This window comes from Cetorhinus maximus, chromosome 1 (assembly GCF_964194155.1).
Source record: "Cetorhinus maximus chromosome 1, sCetMax3.hap1.1, whole genome shotgun sequence".
Taxonomy (NCBI): Eukaryota; Metazoa; Chordata; class Chondrichthyes; order Lamniformes; family Cetorhinidae; genus Cetorhinus; species Cetorhinus maximus.
This window is the reverse complement of record NC_135879.1, coordinates 138,658,674-138,682,667: the sequence shown is the minus strand read 5'-3', so window position 1 is coordinate 138,682,667 and position 23,994 is coordinate 138,658,674. Positions and strand designations below refer to the sequence as shown.

The window sequence follows — 23,994 nt, the reverse complement described above, 5'->3', positions numbered from 1 at the left end:
TATGTTTAACTGGGCTAGGTGTGTTCAGTTGAAGTGGATGGTTTATGTGGGTGGGTATATGTTTAACTGGGCTAGGTGTGTTTAGTTTGGGTTGGTGGTTTATGTGGGTGGGTATATGTTTAACTGGACTGTGTGTATTTTGGACTGGGTGGGCGCTAGGACCCCGAGGCGTGCTAGAGCGTGTTTAGCTTTCGAGTGGCCCGGGACCTGTGTGCTCGAGTCGCTCCTCCAGCAATTTGACGCAGGTTATGGATAGTGGACGGTCATCACTCGGGTGTCACTCTGGATCAGCATAAATTAGCGTTGCCGGAGGTTGTGTCAGCAGAGAGAGGCGCGCTCCCGAGGCACGCTCCCGAATGCGTGCGGCCCCGAGCCGGCCTGGCGCGCGCACTTGGCTGTCGCCCGCTGCCGCTGCAGCATCGCACTCGGAGCAAGCCAACTTTCCCGGCTCAGGGCTTTTCCTCCTCTGGCAGCGGACTGCAGCCGCTCAGCCCTTCAGCGGGAGGCTTGGAGCCCCTCCTCCCCCCCCTCCACCTCCCTCGGGCACACAGGTAAGAGTTGCGAGCGCCCCGGTCCTCAGCTGGCAGCAGCTCTCGCTGCTTCCCTCACTGAGGAATCCCGAAAGGACGGGGAAAACTATCTCACCCTCCGCCTTGTGCTCGCCCCTTGCACACTTGGGCTCGTGTTTTGAGGCAAATAATATGCAGGCTGCAACCATCCTTAGTTTTTGCATCGCGCCCTGTGTAGGGTTTGAAAACCCGGGCTGTTTGATTGTAATTAGACAGATGTGTAATTGTCCTAAAGTCTCTCATTTTCCATCGGTTCGATAACATCAGTATTCTAAAATAGTGAGATACTTCAAAAAAATCATTCTCTGCATATGTAAATATAAACACTCATCCGATTTTAAAATGCACGCTTTCTAATTATTCTGAATGCATCACTTCGGCGACAGAAAAAAATGCTATAGTACTTTGTGGATCATACAGCTGAATTATGGTAAAATGGGCTTTGCCACATCAATTAGCATTCGGCACTGAAGTCAGTGAAAGCTAACGAGCATGATTCCGACACTTGTAGAGGTTTATGTAATCTTACTGTTTTCCTTATTCTTTAGCTGTACTGTTTAACTTTTTTTTAAAAGGAGCAGCCATGAAGAGAAATCTGACCATGAACAAATTTCTGCCTTCAGCCCTTATTAGTCTGGCGTTGGTGGTCTCCTGGCTAGCAGGGTGAGTAGAGGAGTGATGAATATTAAACCTTTTTCACCTATGGCTTCCTACTAACCTTTTATAAACTTCAGTTGTGCCAGGCAGGAGGGAACGTGTCCAGCTTCAGGTTTAAGCAATTACCAATCTCAGATCCATAAGATACATGGGTGGTGTTTCAACCTTGGGCATTTCAGTCAGAAACTGAAATACATTATTGTTTTAAATGCATTCTCTGTTCACTGGACCTGTACGCTTTTCTCAATCCAGTGTTCAACCTGCCTTTTGAGAAGGGAGAGAAAAATGTCAATGTAGCTAGGTGTATGGCCACAAAAATGTCATTTATTTTTAAGTACCTACATTTCTTCCTGAGACATAGTATGCTTTAAATAAAAACTAGTGATAGAGTTAACCAAAAGCGACACTGAAATCAGAAAAGTAAGGGGATGGGTATAGTTCTCTGAATTACTGAAGTGCGTTTCTCTGTACAGAGGAAATAGCCAATAATGTGGCATGTATTTGTAAAGCAAGAATAAACCTAGTTCATACACAGGCCTACAATAGGACTGTTAATTGTAATGTATTGTATTGATGTGTAAATGACAGTAAACTTAATTGTTTATATTTCAACAAAAGTAGAAAATATTGGAAGGGTTGAGGCAAAAAGGCTCTGTTTGACAGCTGGCATGTTGAAATTTTCCCAATTTCAAAATGGCTGGTATGAATAAAGTTTGTGGTTATTTGAAGACAATGGAGAGAAGTATGTTTTAATCGGCAGAGTTTTGGTAAATATTGAGATGTCAGTAACTATGGTTTTATGGAAAAATTATCAGGTGATTTTCACCTTAGCTCAGTTTGAGAAATGAAAAGCTGCTATTCATTTAAAACCTCTAGGTGGAGTCAGCACACAACTTCAGCACAGAAAGCAGTTATTGCTGCCTGAATGAGCAAAGGTCTTATTGGTTAAAACTGTGAAAACTGACTGCTTGGTTGTAGGTATTTAAAAAAAAATGTATGCTTAAGGGAAAACAATTTGAACATATCAATAGAATAGTGCATTAGTATTGTAAAATATGTCTTGTAGTATTAGAACTCTTCTGAGGGTCCAATAGAATGACCTGTGACGCTACCAGTTATGTTGATGTTTTAGCATAAGCTGAGCAAGATGGGTCCTATATAAGTAAGGTTAGTCAGTTATTAAGGTAAGTTTAAAAATTCATATAAACACTGTAGGTCAGATCATTAAAAATTTATAAAAATCTGTGCTAAAATATGATCTTTCAAAACTTAACTCGTGAACCAGATATAAATTGGACATTGTCAAGATCACTATTTTAAAATTAATGAGGGAAGAATTTTTGTGTTTTATGTGTTAGGGATTGTTATGGAAAGATTTCCTCTAATTGGTGTTTCTAGAAAAATCAGCATTGTTCCTTTAGGAATAAAGGTAAGAATAAATCATCTGCTCAAATAAACTTTTTAAAATTACTATTTATCCCTTGTTTGATTTGAGCAGTTCAGTTCTTTTGCGATTTCTCACATCATAGCATTGAAAATGTTTGTTTCTATCAATGAGATACTAATGACATGGCTGACCATTTTTACAATAGGCAATAGGGTAGGGGTATCCCGACTATGACCCATACAGGGTTCACAAGCCCTGTCAATGTAGATAACTTAGTTTTATTTACATTTGTGTTTATTATCCTTGATTTGTCCCATTTTAATGTTGTGGACTTGGAAGTTAGAAAGAGCTGCGCTTAGTGCTGTTACCTTGTTGATGGATAAATCCTAAATCAGAGACCCCAAATAGTTAGTATATGGAGCTTGAGAAATTTATCAATTTAAGTAATCATTGATTGAAACTACTCATGGGTGGTTGTGAGCCTCCATGGTATGTACCTAATCTTGAACATTGTTATAAACAAAACACAACTACTTTACTACATGTTTAACAAAATAAGTCTTACATAATAAGCATCATGTTTACAATTTTCATTGCTAATTGTCAGCATTAGCGGTTATTAGTTTTCCAAATACAACTATTTCACTAGGAGTATCCATTCAGAATATCAGATAGCTATGCATCATAATCATAGATTTATTTTCTCTATAACATATATAAATAATTCACACACCAGCTGTGGAATTGTAAAATAAAAATAGAAAATGCTTTTAATGCATAGCAGATCAGTCCACATCTGAATGTGAAAGACAGGTTAATTCTTTGCTTGAGATGCTGTGTCAGAACTGATGCAGAGGAATCATGCTAGATTTCTCACAGTGGCAGGATTTTTGATATACTTGCATATCACAATTAGCAGCCCGAATTACTGGTGACATTTAAGTCTGTTAAATGTGCATCAGGACTAGTTGGTGCTATGAGGTTTTCACTCGCAATTACTGTTGTATTTTTTAAAAATAGGCCTGTGTTAGGACTTCAGTTATATTGAACGTTATGCAAAAAATATTCTGCTCTTTTGCCATGATAGGCACCATGAATTATGTTTTATTAATTTTACAATATTATATGGAATATAAAAAATGCATAGTTATAATACTTACCATAATGGTAGTTGCGATATAAGACTAATAAATGACCAAAAAAATCAAAATGTTGATGTAAAAGTCAACATCATTGTCTTGTGTAACTCTGCTGCAGTCGTTCATGCCCGACGTAAGGCATCCACCCACTGAACCTGTGGGCGAAGCAAGCCTGTGCTTTGGCACATACTGGTGCTTTGCCATGCAGCACTCTCCATTCTTTTTCCTTTTAGACACTTTTTTATACATACATAAAAGATGTATTCAACATGATCAATACAAACAATGTTACAAATATTCCAGACGCATTCATCATTGTTGTGTTTTGCTAGGTGTTCATTATTTTCCTTGCATGCAGAAGATCCATCAGAAGCAGTCTAGAGTTAAAATTTGAAGGACGCAGTACAGTCCATTCATATAGTGTGGAAAAATTGACTTAATAACAAGAATTTAAATACATTGTACAAAATACATCTTGCCAGTTAAAGTGGTTGTAAACTTATAATTTACTATTTAACTTTAAGTTAAATCGTAAGCGGTATGACTAGTAACCATGTGTCAAAAAGAATTATTGACACATGTTGGTCGATGGTATTTTCTGGAAGTCATGCGCTCACTATTGAATGTCACTGAGCAATGGGAAGAAGACTAATGCTATTAAGTTTATATGACATCTGGTGCCCTTCTTTCAATCTGGCTTTGAAAGAAATCATTTCGTTTTGGTGGATTGATAGGTGGTGAACCACAAGTATCAAAAGTCAAAGCAAATTCTCATTTGTCAAGATGATTGCATTCATTGGTGACAATTTATCTAATTAGATTCTTTTGAGCCCTTCTTTCAAAAGAAACAGTTGCCGATCATTTTAGTTGCATTAGTATGTCAGATGCAACTTGGAAGTGGGTGTTATAGATTCAATTGCCATCAAACAAAAACATTTATATAGCCAACTTACTAGAGGATTACATGTTGACTTCTTTCTTTATGCTCATGTTGTTATATTAAAAATAATTTCAGATAGATTTGAAAATATTACGTCAAATTTGGAGAAGCATACATATAAAACATGTTCAGTGTGTTTGGCTGCCTGCTATCACAATAGCATGACAGTAATCAGTTTGAACTATTGGGGGTCATGGGGGTATAATCAAGCCTGTTGATTTGTGGTTTTCATTTAAAGATAAAGTTTGGACTTGTGGTATTATCCCAAAAGTCCCAGAAAATATGAATTCTTTGTAATAAAAATGACATTTTACATATTAGTCACCACAAAGGAGTAGGCCTAATTATAAATTGTGAGAAGCACTTAATGCCATTCTTGAAATACTGGTTAAGAATTCCAAAACTCTGTTCGATAAAAATGGAATTTGATTTATTCACTTAAAAAAAACATGTAGCCTTGGATATAATTCAAGACTAATTGGGATATGATTCTGGTACTAATTTAACATCAACCTTACAACGTCAAATGAAATAGTCATAAAGTGATGACACAGTTGTTAAAAAGTATCAAAAAATTCACTAACCTGTGAATATTGGATGCTTGTGAGTGAATTATAATGGTCTGTAGTGAAGGTAAACTGCTTGACTTTCACTTTTACAGTTTATGATATTTAAACTACTTGATTAGAAGAGAAAAAATTGCAGGGCCGTTGGGAAATGGTGGGGAAGTGGGACTAGCTGAGCTTCTCTTAAAGACAGCTGGCACAGACACATGGATTGATTGGCCTCCTGTGCTGGGCCTGCATCTGCGCTGTAACCATTCTATGATTCTAAATCACTAACAGATATGCCGTATTCTCAACTGAATGTATGCAAACGGACGTGTCCTGAAATAATACAGGTACCCAGATTGAACAGTACATCTCTAAAACACAGAAAACCCATGATATAAAAGCAGAAAATGTTGAAAAAGCTCAGCAGGTCTGGCAGCATCAGTGGAGAGAGAAACAGAGTTAATGTTTCAAGTCTTTCTTTGAAGAAGAGTCATATTGGACTCAGAACATTAACGCTGTTTCCCTTTCCACAGATGCTGCCAGACTGGCTGACTTTTTCCAGCATTTTCTGTTTTTGTTGCAGATTTCCAGCATCTGCAGTATTTTGCTTTTATTTTACATTCATTGTTGATCCATGTATTTGAACCTTGCACATGCCTGTTCAACAATTTCAAGAATAACCAAAGGATACATGCACAGTAACTGAAATAATGGGCCCAAATCTTCCAAGGAGCGGGAATCACCATTAGATTGCCACTCCACTCCTACTTTTCTGCTCCACGATGGAACTCCACATTCCTGGCCAGTCTTCCAATCCTGGCTACTTCAGAAATGTGGAGTAATCTCCCATCGAACTGCTTCCACGTAGCCCTGGATCACTGGGGGAGAAAAAGTTACATTCCCTTTTTACGGCCCTCATTGCGGTATTCTGGTAGGTGTTCACTAACATACTGAAAAGCTTTGGGACATTTCAACAGCTTTTCAGTGTGTTAGTGAGTGAGCGTGTGTGAATGAGTGAATGGTAGGTGTGGAAGTGGGTAGGATGGGTGAGGTAAGTAGGCAGGTGGGGAGGGTGGCAGCTGGATGAAGTCGGCAGGTGCATCAGGGGTAGTCAGGTTGGGCAGGGTTGTTATGTCAGGCTAGCTGGGTCAGGGGGTTGGAGTTGGGGGGTGGAGGTTAGTTAGGTTGGGCTTGGGGGAGTGTTGGGGTGGGTGGTGGGAGCTAGTTAGGAGTTAGACTAGAATTTTTTTTGTCAACATTTCCTGGGTAGTTGTCCAGGTAAGTAAGTTGGAATTGCCTGAAGACTCCGACTCTAACTCAGAGTTGGAGACCTTTTCAGAAGGCTCCAGGAGCAGGGGAATTTCCCATTGAAAGTTCAAACTTCCTGGACAATTTCCATGGAGTCAGTGTGTCGGGATTCCCGAGAGGTCCCAGAATGCATCTTGAGGGGGTTATGTTTCCGATGATCTGGAGACTGTAGGATTTGGACCAGTCTGCATTCCACATAGCCTGTGCTGGACATTTCCTGCATTCGGAGCTGTGAAAGTGGTGAACCCCAGTGTTCAGAACAGTAAAAGTAAACCTCCAAATATAAGCTGGTTATCTATGAAAAACTGACAAATGTAACAATGACATAAAAATAGTGAATGTGTATGATACTTTTGTAAAGAAAACACACACAGAATCTATTAATGCACTGAAATACAGGACTTCATAATCAATTGTTGATGCAAGCATCAGATCGAATGTTTTGGTCCAATTGTATACAAGAGAGATTATATGGCACACCTGTCTGTGTTATCATTATTTGTGAAAGAACGAGAAGCCTTGATGAGAAACAGTATTGTGTTGAGCCCCGTTGTGACCCTGAGGCTTCACTGCTTGGATGGGTTGTTTCAGTGTATCATAGAATACCTTAAAATGCATGAGCCATCGTTTGATGAAGATAATTCTGTGTGGACTCAGCAAATAGTTGAAATTTCAACTTTGTAAACTGGTGTGACCGGCATCACCTGACACTATAGTGGGCCCATAATTTGTGTAAGACAGGTCTATATGGGGAAATGTTGCCAAATAAAATGACTTATACCTTAAATTTGGTATGAATACTTGTACTCATGGTTGTTTGGATTTGTCATAAGCTATCGGCTAACACATAATTTTGTGGTTTTTGACATTATTTTACAGTAGGTCTTTTAAATATAAATAAATAATGCACTATTCATTTGTATTTGTTGGATATGTTTTGTAGTGTTAGTAGGATTACTGCGTTGGAACGTTACAGAATTTGTTTTTTTTAACTATGCATTTTCATCACAAATACCAAGATATCCCTGTGAAAATGTTGGGATTGCATTGTCCACTGATTCCTTCCTGTGTGTTTCGATATTGACCGTGGAGCACTCTCAAGCATCCAGCAATATAAAATGAGCTATGACACGACATATGACTAATTCCTAAAAGGTTTACCTTTTGCATAACAGTGGATTTAACTGCTGTAGAAAAGAGAATGTATTACCTTTTTTTCTGTCAATTGCTTTCTTAAAATAAGATCTTTGTTAGTTCACCATTTCAGGTTTTCAAGTAAGCTAATTCCAATCCATAACAGATTTAATGGTTTTGTTACATAATGCACGTTGCTTGTGTTGTACATTGTGCATGGATAATCTAAGAATGTCATCAATATAAAATGGAAGTTAGTTAGATGGGAAATATAATTAATCTTCATCTGTTAATTAAATGAATCAAACAACTGCACCAATCTTGTCTTTTTAAATTCTGCATTGCCAGGTTTTCTAATGGTATACAGCACAATGTACAGCCTATCCATTTTACTCCATGAATAGGACACATTTCACACAGGAAAAAAGACAAAAATGGCAACTGTGAGGAACTAAGACCTCAGGCTGTATATTTTTATAAAATATATATAGATATGCTCATTACTATTTATAAAACTATAAAACTGAGCAAAGATCCTTAAAATGGCTGAAATTGTCTATCTGTGAACCTTGGATGGGAGAAGCCGCCTGGCAGTTTTAGGAAAACTCACACCTCGTTATCTGTGAGGAGCCACTAACAACTCCTTTGTGGACTGTAGGGCCGAACTGCAAGGAGAGCTATACAAAGGCTAACTGCATTTAATCACCCAGGCTGGCCAGATGGGGATGGATCGTCTGCTAAGACAAAGGCCCTTTCTTTCAATTCCTAATGGCTGAGGCAATTAACTGTCTTCAGAACTCACATGATGGATACACATCCTTTGTCAAAAGCTGATTGGAGAGGTAGGAGGTCATCTGACATGGGCTTCCGGCTTGTGGAACAAGTAATATTGCTTTGCTGAACTGCATAGCCCAGTCTGCTGTTTACAATCTGACTGGCAGCCTCACAGAAAAGGAGCCTCTGCCCAGGTTGAACACTTGGCCCCATCTACACTGCTTCTTGTGGAAGCTCTGTACCATTGCCTACAAGACTGATTCATCTCTGTGTGCCAATCTCATTGTGTGAAGTCAACACCACCAGAAAACTGAATTGTACAGCATCGTTTTTTCAGCCTGCTGAGCTGTGCATTGTGCTAACACATTGGTCTTTGATTCTTGACTCTGGGACCCACGTGAAACTTTTTTTTTCTCTGTGGTCTCTTCACTGTAAATCTTTCTTTTTTCTATCCCTCTCTTTACTGCCTGAGTGTGGAGGAAATGTTGCGATCCTCCTTTCGTGATTTGAGTGTATGCAAATAAACTAACCCTTTGAGTTTGTCTTATCTCGGGTTTGTTCTTTTTTTTATTCATTCATGGGATGTGGGCATCGCTGGCTAGGCCAGCATTCAGTGTCCATCCCTAATTGCACTCGAGAAGGTGGTGGTGAGCTGCCTTCTTGAACTGTTGCAGTCCAGTTATTAATAGAAAATTGGATCGCACCAATCATGCCACCACTTATAAAGAGGGAAACAAATGAAAAGTCCCTTTCCATTTATGGAAGGGTGGTGAGAGGAGAAATTAGTGCTGTTTTAAATTAACCAACCCCCCCCCCCCCAAACCGATCCTGTTTGTAACACATCCCAGTGTGAACGCTGAAGCGGGCCTGCTTTAAACCATTGTGTCTTTCCATCTACAGGTTTTACTTTAACTTTGTATTTGTCTTCAATTATCCTTTCATGATGAACTCCATAGCATAATAAAAATGGTTTCCTGTTCCATGCGTAATTTAAAAAAAAATCATACGCCTGTATTTTTGAGCACTCCTTGGCATTTCAGAAAGTATGGGGTAGATTTTTGTCTTTAGTGAAATAACATCCACTTTTATATAGCATCTTTCACAATGTTAGGATGTCCCAAAGTGTTTTAACAGCCAATGAAGTAATTTTGAAGGATAGCCAACCGTCTGTTGTGGAGTCCGTCTGATTTGCCTTTCTTTGAAATCCAATGGGTGGTATCAGTGGACAATTGGGGAAAATTATGGATATTAATGGTGTACAGCAGCTGATATCAACCACAATTAATGGCCTGGATATTGTGGTGGTAATGACAGCATAATTATTAGCATTCTCTGTCATTACTTCACTGAAACTGACAGCAACTTCTCGAACCATTCATACGCAGAATAACACGGAAATCCAGAAGTTGCTATCAGTAATTCTACGATTCCCCAGAGGGTGTGCTGGTGAGTCATCCACAGACGGCAATTAATGGGTTACCAACTGATGAATACACCACTTGTGCTATTGGTTTTGCTGTAAAAACCCTTGAAAAAGTTACACCTTTGTTGAATGAAGTATAATTGTGTTTTAATGGTGTGCAGACTTCAAAATTATTGCTAAACACCCTCACTGACCCGCCCCCAGCCAACTTCCAAGAAACTAATTTTATATTTGGAATGTCAAATTTCTCCATGATAATTCACATTTTAATTTTTTTAAAGTTTGTTCATCTTTGTTTTAGCTTCTGTCTTATCCAAACATAGTTATTTATTTCGCTATCTGAAAATTTAAATTTAAAGGTGAAGGATGTTAAGTGCTTTTAGCTTCCTGGTTTGCTGTGTGTCAACGCTTCAAAGTGATTGGCTTCTTCCTGCTTGCTGACATCAGTGCTGCTGCACACCAAGTAATCCCCTTGACCAGGCATCAGTTTCAAACTGCTGTTGGGAATGTAGGAAACTATGCTACAGAGATCACCAGATCTTTGTGGGCAGCTTTCTTTGATGTCAGCAGTGAGTGCCCTTCGCCACTGACCATAAACTCTGGGGCAATGAAAAGCATCAGAAATATTTAATTTGTGTGTGCATAGGTTTTGTAGTAATTTTTTTTGTTTGCCCAGGCACCATTTTCCTTCAACTTACTTTTATTTCAGTTGTCCACATAATTAAGTTTCATTTAACCCTTATCCAAGATACTGTTTGAGATATTTGTGCTAATATATTTACTCAACAAGCTTGTCTTTCCAAATGTTTTCACCTTGAGTGATTAATTCATGTACTTATTAAATCAAATTAAGGATGACACATCATAAAAAATGCCTTCTAAAACAATGGCACATTTCCTGGTTATTTTTCTGTCAGAATAAATTTCACAAATGCACTTTTGAACGTTAGTGGGCTTCATTTACGCCTTTTACCAAAATTGCTACTTTCTTATAAGTAAGGAGTGTAATTCTGGAATCGCACGAATCAGTCCCTGCATTTACTTTGTTCTGTTGTAATCCTATGTCAACTATCAATTTTGAAATCTGCTGGACCTGCTGAGTTTTTCCAGGTATTTCTGTTTCTGTTTTTGTTTTGAAATACTTTTGTTGGGAATGCTTGACACTATTGTTCATTGTCATTCATTTTAACTCGCTAAATCAAATAGAACAATATTTTTTTGTCATTAGTGAATATTTACAATGAGGAATTGATTTGCAAAAACAAGCCTTGAAATTAGTGCTTTAAACTGCATCTAGATTTAAGCCTATTTAAGAGGCATCTACTTAAGTAATTGGTTGATATTTTATGACTATGAGAAACAAGTACAACATCAGTACATAAATATCAGTGATCAGTTATAACACAATTTTAAGAATTTTTTTCCTAAGTGCTCCTTAAATAAATTATTACTTCAAATTTGTAACATACTTCTGAGAAGCCAGTGCTGTATTAGAAATACCATTGGAAAATGACAAGTGACCAAATGAATTGTCATCTCTTCAAGGGGCACTTTATAAATTTCTCAATGTTTTTGAAAGAAAAGTACTGGAAAAAATGAGCTGACTTCTTCAGAACGAAGAAACAGATTGAGTATTTGAATATGTATAAAATTTGGCTTACTACCTATATTTTGCTGCTACTCTCTGCAGTCTTGGAGTATTTACTGAAAGATAATTATTTCAAGTGAAACATTTAGATTTTAGTGAGTCAGGGGCAAATCTGGGATGTTTTGGCAGCATTTTGGCTGCGAGTTTATTTGTCTATTTTGAATGAATCAGGAGCAAACACTGGTGTTTCAGAATGGCATCTGGAGAGCCTAAGCCTTGATATGGGTATAATATTCTGACCATTTTATCCTGGCCAGTTATGTCAAAATGTATAAACATAGCTTTGTGTTTTGTTTTTATCATTTCCACAGGCATTATTTGTATAACATCTGTAGCTGTGTATTTATCAGCTTCTGAAGTTTTTAAATAAAACATGCAGAATTGCAATGAGCTGCGTGCACACATTTTATCAATAATTAGTGATTTATTTCAGGGGACTACAATGCCTTAAAATGGTACAATCAATCATAGATGAAATGTCTTGTGTGGATCAGCCTCTCTATGTTACAACATTCATCTTAAGGTTTCTAATCGAGCTTGAATCACAGGCATGTTGGGATGGGAAAGGAGAGCAGAACTGCTTAGAATAGCAGAAAGATAGAGACTCTTCCATATCTGGTTGGTAGTACTTAAGCATTTCTGTCTAACCAGGTGCCTATTATGTTTACTGAGAATCTATTAGATTCATTTGACTAATAGCTCAGGATTCACCAATGTAACTGATTTATTTAGTCGCCACTCATAGAATAGATTAATAATTCATTTTCAGAGATGATGGGAGTGCCTGAGCCCACTGTCTCTGCTCATTTGAATCACCATGATTCAAAGCATATCATGCATTTAAATAAAAATGATATTTTTTGTCTGTGTACTACACCATGTATGGGTCACAGCTGGTAATTGCTTTCTGTTAGTTCATGTCTCTACAGTTAGATCAGGATTTTCATGAGGATATAGGGAGGTGTGAAATGTAAATGTCAACAGTCTCTTAGGTATATATAATTGGTTTCCAGAAGTATTTTCCTTTTGCCAATATAATGAGACATAAGATCTTTGTCTTTTAAAATCTTCGTGTACAGAGCAGTTGTTGTCACCACACTCCTATACTGCAGTGAGACCTGGACTGTGTATCAGCGACATACAAGTGTGCTACAGAAAGTTGAGCAGTAATGCCTTTGCCTCGTCCTCCGGATTCAATAGGAGGACCATTGAACAAACACTAGTGCCCTTCTTGACGCCAGCTCCACAAGCATTCAGGCAGAGCTCCTGAAAAATCAACAGTGATGGACTGGACATTGTGTCTGGATGGCCGAAAACTGCCTCCCATGGCAGGTCATGTTTTCTCAACTCTCAAATGGCCAGTCTCCCAGGGGAGCACAAAGAAAACGCTTCAAAGACACACTCTGAAGCTCAACTTGAAGTGTGAAAGCATTGGCATTAATGACTGGTTGGAGCTTGCTACCAATTGTTCAAAATGGTGACAACCTGCCTGCCGCAGATGTGTCTGTCCATGACAGTATCGGTAGGAGTGACCACCGCACAGTCATTATAGAGACGAAGTCCCGCCTTCACAGTGAGGATACCCTCCATCGTGTTATGTGGCACTACCATCATGCGAAATGGGATAGATTTCAAACAGATCTAGCAACTCAAGACTGGGCATACATGAGGCGCTGTGGGTCATCAGCAGCAGCAGAATTGTACTCAAACAGAATCTGTAACTTCATGGCCCAGCATATGCCCCACTCTCCCATTACCATCAAACCAGAGGATCAACCCTGGCTCAATGAAGAGTGCAGGAGGGCATGTCAGGAGCAGCACCAGGCGTACCTTAAAATGAGGTGTCAACCTGGTGAAGTTACAACACAGGACTACTTGTTTGCCAAACAGCATAAGCAGCAAGTGATAGACAGAGCTAAGCGATCCCACAACCAATGGATCAGATCTAAGCTCTGCAGTCCTGCCACATCCAGTCATGAATGGTGGTGGACGATTAAACAATGGACTAGAGGAGGAGACTCCACAGGTATCCCCATCCTCAATGATGGAGGAGCCCAAACATCAGTGCAAAAGATAAGGCTGAAGCATTTGCTACAATCTTCAGCCAGAAGTGCGGAGTGGATGATCCGTCTCAGCCTCCTCCGGAGGTCCCCAGGATCACAGATGCCAGTCTTCAGCCAATTCGATTCACTCCATGTAATATCAAGAAACAGCTGAAGGCACTGGATATTGCAAATGTTATCGACCCTGACAACATTCTGGAAATAGTACTGAAGACTTGTGCTTCAGAACTTGCCGTTCCCCTAGCCAAGCTGTTCTAGTACAGCTACAACACTGGCATCTACCCAGCTATGTGGAAAATTGCCCAGTTATGTCCTGTATACAAAAAGCAAGACAAATCCAACCTGGCCAATTACCACCCCGTCAGTCTACTCTCCATCATCACTAAAGTAATAGAAGGGGTCATCAGCAGTGCTATCAAGCAGCATTTGCAAGGCAATAACCTGCTCGCTGATGCTCAGTTTGGCTTACGCCAGGGCCACTCAGCTCCTGATCTTATTACAGCCTTAATTCAAACATGGACAAAAGAGCTGAACTCCTGAGGTGAGGTGAGAATGACTGCCCGTAACATCAAGGCAGCATTTGACTGAGTGTGGCATCAAGGACCCCTAGCAAAATTGGAGTCAGGGGGAAAACTCTTCACTGGTTGGAGTCATACCTAGCACAAAGGAAGATGATTGTGGTTGTTGGGGGTCAGTCATCTCAGCTCCAAGACATCACTGCAGGAGTTCCTCAGGTTAGTGTCCTCGGCCCAACCATCTTCAGCTGCTTCATCAATGACCTTCCTTCCATCATAAGGTCAGAAGTGGGGATGTTTGCTGATGATTGCATGATGTTCAGCACCATTCGTGACTCCTCAGATACTGAAGCAGTCCATGTCCAAATGCAGCAAGACCTGGACAATATCCAGGCTTGGGCTGACAAGTGGCAAATAAGACTCGCACCAAGTGTTAGGCAATGACGATCTCCAACAAGAGAGAATCCAACCATCGCCCCTTGATGTTCAATGGCATTACCATCACTGAATCCCGCACGATCAACATCCTAGGGATTATCACTGACCAGAAACTGAACTGGACTAGCCATATAAATACTGTGGCTACAAGAGCAGGTTAGAGGCTAGGAATCATGCGATGAGGAACCCGCCTCCTGACTCCCCAAAAGCCTGTCCACCATCTACAAGGTACAAGTCAGGAGTGTGATGTAATACTCCCCACTTGCCTGGATGGGTGCCGCTCCTACAACACTCCAGAAGCTTGACACCATCCAGGACAAGCAGCCTGCTAGATTGGCACCACACCCACAAACATTCACTTACTCCACCACTGACGCACATTACCAGCAGTGTGTACCATCTACAAGATGCACTGCAGGAATTCACCAAGGCACCTTCATCAGCACATTCCAAACCCATGACCAATACCATTGCAAAGGACAAGGGCAGCAGATAGATGGGAACACCACCACCAAAAGTTCCCCTACAAGTCACTCACCATCCTGACTTGGAATTATATCGCCATTCCTTCACTGTCGCTGGGTCAAAATCCTGGCATTCCCTTCCTAACAGCACTGTGGGTGTACCTACACCACATGGACTGCAGCGGTTCAAGAAGGCAGCTCACCACCACCTTCTCAAGGGCAACTAGGGATGGACAATAAATGCTGGCCCAGCCAGCGAAGCCCACATCCCATGAATGAATTAAAAAAAAATGGTGACAACTTGTCCATCAAGCTGCATCATGCTTTGAGTCCAGAAGCCTTAATGATGAGATGGAGAAGGAAAGAAAAGGAAACATATTCTGCATTCTAGATTCCACCACCTCATGGGACGTCCTGCCCACATGCTGAAAGATGTATTGGTCGAGAATTGGGCTGTTCAGTCACATGAAGACACATGGCAGAAGCTCAAGACTTGGAGTAGACATCATTCTGGAATTGAGGGACAGCTGATGATACACAAAATACCATGCTGCATATTAAGTAGCACATTACTTTGATTTACTACTAAGTAACTTTTTACAGAAAATGAACCCACGTAAGTTTATGACTTTCACTTCAACTTTCCATATATTATCTGAATTTTGCAACACCGGTAATAAGGTTTAGTCACTGCATGACTATCTCAGATATCCAGAAGAGGTATTCTGTTGAAATAGTCAGCTTGATGCTCAGAGGCTCTAAAACCTTTTAAGAAACAATGATGGGGCAACTGCCTGGCAGAGTGTGCTGGACTGCCACCTGATCATGCCCATGGAGGCACAGTCCATTTTGAAGGCCAGGCTTCATTACATGCCTACTGCAGGTGGAGAACAGGTACCCTGGGGCAGTCCATTGGCTCCAGGTTAGCAGCATATCAAGCAGCCCAAAGGATGACCTGACTCAGAAAGGAGTAGTTTATGAGGAAACTATTCTTGCAGGGAGGGGGAAACCTGGTGCCATAGTGGTAATTTTTATGCAGCCACTAGAATATCTACTCCTAGCCCCACAAAAATACAACCTACCTTTGGGAAGCTGATTGGCTGTATTGCCAGCATGAAACTTTGCAGATCTTGCATGAATGTTGTAGAATCCTAAATTGCATATTAAAAGGGCTTATCACTTGAAACAGATGGGTGCTTCAGGCACCCAGTGATAGGCCCCTTTTAAAAATAAGAGGTGCCTGGAGCACTCCTAATTGGGGCAAGAAACTATTTTCAGGTTGCTACTATCCCACTTATAGCTAGCTTAAAACCAAACATAATTTGTCTTTGTTCATGGACCTGCATCTATTTTCAAGATGTCACATGGGAATAAAAGCTCAAAACAGCCACAGATGGACTTCTTTGATGTTAATGCTTGTCAAGTTTGGCTGTTAGTAAGAATTTTTTTGCTGTTGTCTGACCTTGGCTTTAATAATGCAGAGTGGTCTTCGACTCTCTGCCTGGCAAGTCAGCTGGTGTTTCACTTTCTTTGTCAGGGAATTAGGAAATGGCAGGCTTACTCAATAGCTACTTTATGTCCATTTTCAAGTAGAGTATGAGGATAGAATACGAGAGAAAAAAGAAAACCAAAAAATAAACTCAAGGAGGGGAGCTAACGTGATTCAATATTAAAACATGGTGACGTGAAACTAATATGTCCCTGGTACCTGATGTTTCCACTCTAGGGTATTAAAAATAATAGGTGAAAAAATTGTTGAAGTGTTTAATTATGATCTTCTAAAACACTCTCGATTCAGGAATTGTCTCTTGGATTGGAAGATTGTCATGCCAATCCACTATTTAAGAAGAGTAAGAGAGAGAAGCTAGGAAATTATAGGCCTATTAGTCTAACAGCAGTTTTGGGGAAGTTATGTCCTGTGCCCCCAGCAGGACAGACCCACCAGAGGTGGCAGCATATTGATTATATACTGGGTATCTTCAGAATTGATATCGGACCTTGTGAAGCCTCATGGTATCAAGCCAAACATGGAAAAGGAAACCTTCAGCCCTCCCTAAACTGACGAATCAGCAATCCTCCATATTGAATACAACTTGGAAAAAGCACTGAGGGTAGCAAGGGCAAAGTGTATACTCTGAGTGGGGGTCTTCAATGTCTATCAACAAGAGTGGTTGGTGAATCCACTACTATCCGAACTAGCCAAGTCCTGAAAAACATATCTGCCAGACTGGTCCTGCAAAAGGTAAAGAGAACCAACATGAGCCGTCCAGACTTAACATTCAGTTCGACAACTTCAGACCATGAACTCTCTCCTCCGTCTTTACCCCTTTAATCCATTTTTTAAATTTTAATTTTAATTTTAATTTTGTTTTTTATTTTAATTCTTCTTATTTATTTATTTATATTTATTTTCCTTAATCTTTTTTCCCCAATCTACCCCCCCCCACCCCCACCATTCCAACTGCCACAGGGTTATCTGGCACTGGTTTCTATATCGTGCTTTTACAGAGTGCTGATCTTTGTTCTGCAATTAACACATTCTGCTATTTTACCTTTATGCCACTATCAGCACCTTCTTTAGTCTTTACCGCTACCATTAACACTCCCTTTCTCTTGTATCCATGACATACAAACATATATACGAACAAAGAGCAGGAGTAGGCCATTCGGCCACTTGAGCCTGCTCTGCCATTCAATAATATCATTGCTGATCTGATAGGAAACTTGGGCAGAATTTTCGGGAGCAGGCGCCGCCTGCAATCGTGGGTGGGCATGCGCGCAAAAGAGTGCAGAAATCTCCCTGAGGCAGCTGCATGCCTCAGGGAGATTAAGTTCAGATTGAAAGTTTTAAAGAAAGATTAAAATTATTTAGACATGTCCCCTTGGTGTTACATGAGCTGGGACATGTTTATGAATTCTGAAAAAAATATTTATTTAATAAAACCTCCAGGAAACTTCATCTACCACCGTAGATGAGGTTTCCTGAAAAATGCGAAGGTTGCTTGGGCTCTTCGCCTGCCCGCCAACCTTAAGGTTGGACGGGCAGTATTGTTAACTACTTCAATTGATTTTTTTAATGGCCTTAACAGGACTTTGAAGTTCGGCAGGCTCGCAGCCGCCTCCAGTGCGTGCCTGCTGAACGACATCACTGCGCGTCATTTTACGTGTCGGCATGCCGGGCCCGCCCTTGCACGCCGACGTGAAAATTTTGGCCCTCAAATCTGCATCACGCCTACCCTCGATAACCTATCACCCTCTCGCTTACCAAGAAACTAACAACCCCTGCCTTAAAAATATTCTTCCACTACCTTTTCAGGAAGAGAGTTCCAAAAACTCATGACCCTCTGGAAGAAAACATTTCTCCTCATCTCTGTTTTAAATAGGCAATGCTTTATTTTTAAACAGTGACCCCTAGTTCTAGATTCTCCCACAAGAGGAAACATCCTCTCCACATCCATTCTGTCAAGACCCCTCAGGATCTTATATGTTTCAATCAAGTCACCTCTTATTCTTCTAAACTCCAGCGTATACAAGCCTAGCCTGTCTAACAGTTCCTCTTAAGACAACCCGCTCATTCCAGGTATTAGTCTTATAAATGTCTGAACTGCTCCCAACACACTTACATCCTTCCTTAAATAAGGTGACCAACACTGTACACAGTACTCCAGATTTTCCCTCACTAGTGCTCTGTGTAACTGAAGCATAACCTCCCTACTTTTGTATTCAATTCGCCTTGCAATAAATGATAACATTTCATTAGCTTTTCTAACTACTTGCTGTACCTACATATTAGCCTTTTGTGATTCATGCACTAAGACACCCAGATCCCTCTGCATCTCAGAGCTCTGTAATCTCTCACCATTTAGATAATATGCTTCTCTTTTATTATTCCTGCCAAAATGGACAGTTTCACATTTTCCCATATTATATTCGATTTACTAGATCTTTGCCCACACACTTAACCTATCTATATCTCGTTGTAGCCTTCTTATGTCCTCTTCACAGCTTACTTTGATATCTGTCTTTCTGCCATCAGCAAATTTGGCAACCATCCCTTCATCCAAATCATTTATTTAAATTGTAAACAGTTGAGGTCCCACCACTGATCCCTGTGGCACACCACTCGTTACACCTTGCCAACATGAAAAGACCCATTTATGCCTACCCTCTGCTTCCTGTTAGCCAGCCAATCTTTTATCCATGCCAATATGTTACCCCCTTTCCCATGAGCTTTTATTTTATGTAATAACCTTTGATGTGGCACTTTATCAAATGCCTTCTGGAAATCTAAGTACAGTACATCCACCAGTTCCCCCTTACCCACAGCACATGTTACTTCCTCAAAGAACTCCAATAAGTTGGTTAAACATGGGCCAGGATCTTTAGGTTGGTGAGCGAGGGGCGGGACCCGCTCGCCGATGCATAAAATGATGCGGGATGGCGACGGGCGGAACTCCCGACGTCACCCCGCGTCATTTCAATTTTCAAGTCAGCGGGGGCGCAGCCGAATCAGTTGTGCGCCTGCCAACTTGTCAACGACCTACTGAGGCCATTTAAAAAGTAATTCAAATAATTAATGGACCTGCCTATCCAACTTTAAGGTTGGCGGGCAGGCTGGGAGCCCTGGCGGGCTTCAGAAAAAGCATGAAACCTCATCCACGGGCAGGATGAGGTTTCATGATGGTTTTTAAAAATTTAATAACTGTTTGATTAAAAGTGATGGACATGTCCCAACTCATGTGACAGTGTCACATGAGGGGACATGTCAGGGAAATTGGCCATTTTTAAATTTGGCACAGATTTCCCTGAGGCAGCACTTAGCCTTAGGGGGAGGGAATCCCCCCCCTCTCCCCACCCGCACATGGAGCACATAGTACTTCCTGGTGGACGTCATGCAGGGCGGGCCTTAATTGGCCCTCTCACATAAAATGGCGGCGCGCCCTCAATTGGGGGCACCGATCGGAGGCGTGCCTGCCCGCACCCGCTCCTGCACCCCCCCCCCCCCCACCCCCACCCCCCCCCCCACCCCCCCCACCACCGACGGGAGGAAAATTCTTTCCATGATTTCCCTTTCGCAAAACCATGTTGACTTTGCCTGATGACCTTGCACTTATCCAAGTGCCCTGCTATAACTTCTTTCATAATAGTTTCTAACATTTTCCCTCTGACAGATGTTAAGCTAACTGGCCTCTTTCTGTCTCCCTCCCTTTTTGAATAATGGAGTTACATTTGCTATTTTCCAACCAAATGGGACCTTCTCTGAAGCTAGGGAGTTTTGGAAAATTGAAACCAATGCATCAACTTTCACACTAGCCAGTCCTGTTAAGACTCTAGGATGAAGTCCATCATGGCCTGGGCACTTGTCATCCCACAGTTCCAACAATTTACCACTTCTCTGGTAATTGTAATTTTCCTGAGCTTCTCCCTCCCTTCCATTTCCTGATTTATAGCTGCTTCTGGGATGTTACTTATAGGAAGACTGATGCAAAATACCTGTCCAATTCATCTGCCATTTCCTTGTTTTCCATTATCAATTCTCCACACTTACTTTCCACAGGAGCAACACTCACTTTATTAACTCATTTCTTTAAAATATTTATAGAAACTCCTACTATCTTTTTATATTCCTGGCTAGCTTTCTCTCGTACTCTAATTTTTCCCTCCTTATTAATCTTTTAGCCATCCTTTGCTGTTCCTTATATTCTGTACAATCTTCCGGCCTTCCACCTATCTTTGCACAATGATATACTTTCTCTTTAAGTTTGATACTGTCTTTAACCTTTCTAGTGAACCACGGCTCCCACCTATCCCTGTAGTCGACAGTGTTATCAAGTGGCATTTACTTCACAATAACCTGTTCACCGATGCTCAGTTTGAAATCTGCTGGGACCACTGTGTCCCAGATCTCATTACAGCCTTGGTCCAAACATGGACAAAAGAGCTATTTTCCAAAGGAGGTGAGAGTGATTGTCCTTGATATCAAAGCACTGTCAGACTGAATAAAGGAGCCCGAGTAAAATTCAAAATTCATCGGAATTGGTTGGGGGTTGGTGGTGGTGGTGGGGAGGTGGAAATCTTGGCTGGCGGGAGTCATACCTAGTACAAAGGAAGGTAAAAAAGGTTGTGGTTACTCGAAGGCCAAATAATCTCAGCCCCAGGACATCGCTGCAGGAGTTCCTCAGGGAGTGTACTAGGTCCAACCATCCTCAGCTGCTTCATGGAATATTCTCTAGCCTGGATGAGTGTAGCTTCAGCAACACTCATGAAGTTTGACACCATCCTGGTAAAGCAGCCCATTTGATTGACATCCCACTCCCCACCTCAAACATGCATTACGTCCATTGTGGCAGCCATGTGCATCATCTGCAAGATGTACTGTAGAAACTCACCAATCCTCCTTTGACAGCTCCTTCCAAATCAGTAACCTCTACCCCTTAGAATAATGAGGACAACAGGTGCATGGGGACACCATCAACTGCAAGTCCCCTGCAAGACTCCTCCAGGTTACTCACTATCCTGATTTGGAATAATATTGCTGTTCCTTCAGTGTTACTAGGTGAAAACCTCGGAATTCCCTACCTAACAACGCATGGACTGTAGCAGTTCAGCAAGGCAGCTCACCACCACCTTCAAGGGTCATTCAAATTGGCAATAAATGCTAACCTTCTAAGTGATGCCCACATGAGTGAATAAAAACAAAGTGCTTTTCAAACTGTAAGGTGTGGTCTGAGGCTTGCAACAGTGTTAAATGTTTGAGGATGTGGTGGAACATATGAATGCTAGGTTTGAGTCCTGATAGGGATTGTAGGCAGGTGAGTAGAGGGAGATTTGGTAAATTAAGCAGTGTCCAAGGCTAATGGTGCAAATGATAGGATATGGCAATTGACAATGCATTCATTAACCTTGACTGCTTGTGCAAGGTCATTTGAGCTGCTTGTGGAATTAATCCATTTCCTTTTGTCTTCACTCTTGTTAACCTTTACAAGCTATCTGCCTCGACTGCTCTGAATGTGTATCTGGAGTTCCTCTTGGTTTCCTGTGTATAGAGGACACCTCCAATACTCCTTTCCAAATCCAGGCCCATAACCTGGAGCCCATTCTCCCCCTTGTTGTGGCATTATTTTCTCTTTCCCAGGTCAGAAATCAGTTGTAGAATGATGTCCAGCACTTGCCACAGCCATAGCCTCACCTTTAAGAGGTACAGGCTGGTTTTAAATAGTACAGGTTAGTTTTAACTGATGCTAGCCTTTGATTTTGGTCCCTCTGTTGAAGTGTGCAGGCTGAAACATTTGCAGCATGCAATCAAAAAGCAGCAGAAAACTTGTGTACTGCCTGCATCATATTGAACTGGCATGGGTGTAGCATATATCAAGGTCACCCCATCCATTTTTGGGAGCTATCAAATTTAGCCCCAATAAGTTGATAAAAATATTGCCCAACTTTTCCTCTCTTTGTGAATAGCCCTTAATTTGTACCATTTAACAGACCAAAATCAAGATGCCACATGTGTACCATTTGCTGATGTGGAATTTTTGTGCAATCCAATGCTTTGTTACCAGGATATACTTGTAATAATGCTGCTTACGCACTTCAAGTACTTAAATTTGCACATAATATTTGTCATTTAAGACAAGTTTATATTAAGCTTTGTACTTAACAGCTGTGTAATAAAATAGTTCAATAAAGCTTTTATAAAGCTTGTTTTAGAGACCTGGACACAGAGATAAGGAAGAATGAAAGAATTGCTATTTGTACAATGCTTTATGCAACCAATTAAGTACTCTTGAAATATGGTTATTATTGTCTTGTAGGAAACATGACAGCCAATTTGTACACATCAAGGTTTCAAAAACAGCAATGTGATTAATGACCAGATAATCTATTTTAGTGTTGTTGTTTGAGAGATAAATGCTGTGGAAAACACCAGAAGCGCAACTCTGCTTCTTCAGATAGTGCTACAGGATCTGTTACATTCACTTACGAGGGCAAAGTGGGGACTTGGTTTGGCATCTTGTCCAAAAGATGGCACCTCTGACAGTACATCACTCAAGCCTATATATTGTACTCAAGTCTCGGGTGTAGGGCTCAAACCCACAACCTTTTGACTCAGCAGCGAGTGCTACTCCTGACTCACAGGGCAGAATTTTACGGCCCCGTTTCAGTGGGCACGGGGCCGTAAAATGCAGCGGGCCGTTATAACCCCCACTGACGACAGCGGGAGCGTAAAATCCCGCTGTCGTAAAATTCTGCCCACAGTGTTTCTGCTCCGAGCCTGGCCAAAAACGCACTGAACCTTTTGAGTTGGGAAATCAATTGACAATTACACAATGCAAAGAGATTGTCAGAAAATAATCAGTCAACTCATGGCCCATGAATAAGAAGATCTGGGAGAAGATTAACAATGTGAATAATAAAATCAACCAGCCTTAATGTGGAAGGGAAGAAACTGCATGCAAGTAGAAATAATAAGTGGCACTTGTTTGAATATAAATTATTTTTACTAGCTTGCTATAATATTTTATGAAGTTTGGGGATATACCAATAGACTTTGTTTACTTCGATTTTCAGCAGGTCTTTGATAAGGTATCGCACATCTGGCAGAATCTCATAGAATCATTGAGAATACTGCTGCAATAGATTAGGAATTGGCTAAACTACCAGAAGCAGAAGGTTTTTATCCATGGCTGCGGATCTACTTGGAGGCAGTTACTAGTGATATCTTGCAGGGATTGTTGCTTTTTATAAATGACTAGATAAGTTGGGAGACTGGTCTGCAGGGGCAGAATTTTTCCTTTGGCGTGCGGGGGGCAGGCCCAGCATGTCTGCACGTAAAATGATGCACAGTGACGTCGGGCGAGTGTCCTGACGTCACTGCGCGCCATCATGATATTTCGCTGGATGGGTGCGCGATGATGTCCGACATGCGCTCGCCATTAATTAACGGGCCAGTTAAGGCCCTTGAGGCGCCAATCGATGCCGAT

General features: G+C 41.0%; 1 protein-coding gene across 1 annotated transcript in view; it reads left to right on the top strand.

Moving 5' to 3' along the window:
* Positions 1 to 533: 533 nt before the first annotated feature.
* LOC144683797 (gamma-aminobutyric acid receptor subunit alpha-2-like) overlaps positions 534 to 23,994 on the top strand; it is a 412,721-nt gene continuing 389,260 nt past the window's right edge. The window contains exons 1-2 of the mRNA XM_078547208.1: positions 534 to 551; positions 1,145 to 1,232. Coding sequence (XP_078403334.1) covers positions 1,153 to 1,232 — 80 coding nt within the window. The 5' untranslated portion in view covers positions 534 to 551; positions 1,145 to 1,152. The remainder of the gene's footprint in view (positions 552 to 1,144; positions 1,233 to 23,994) is intronic.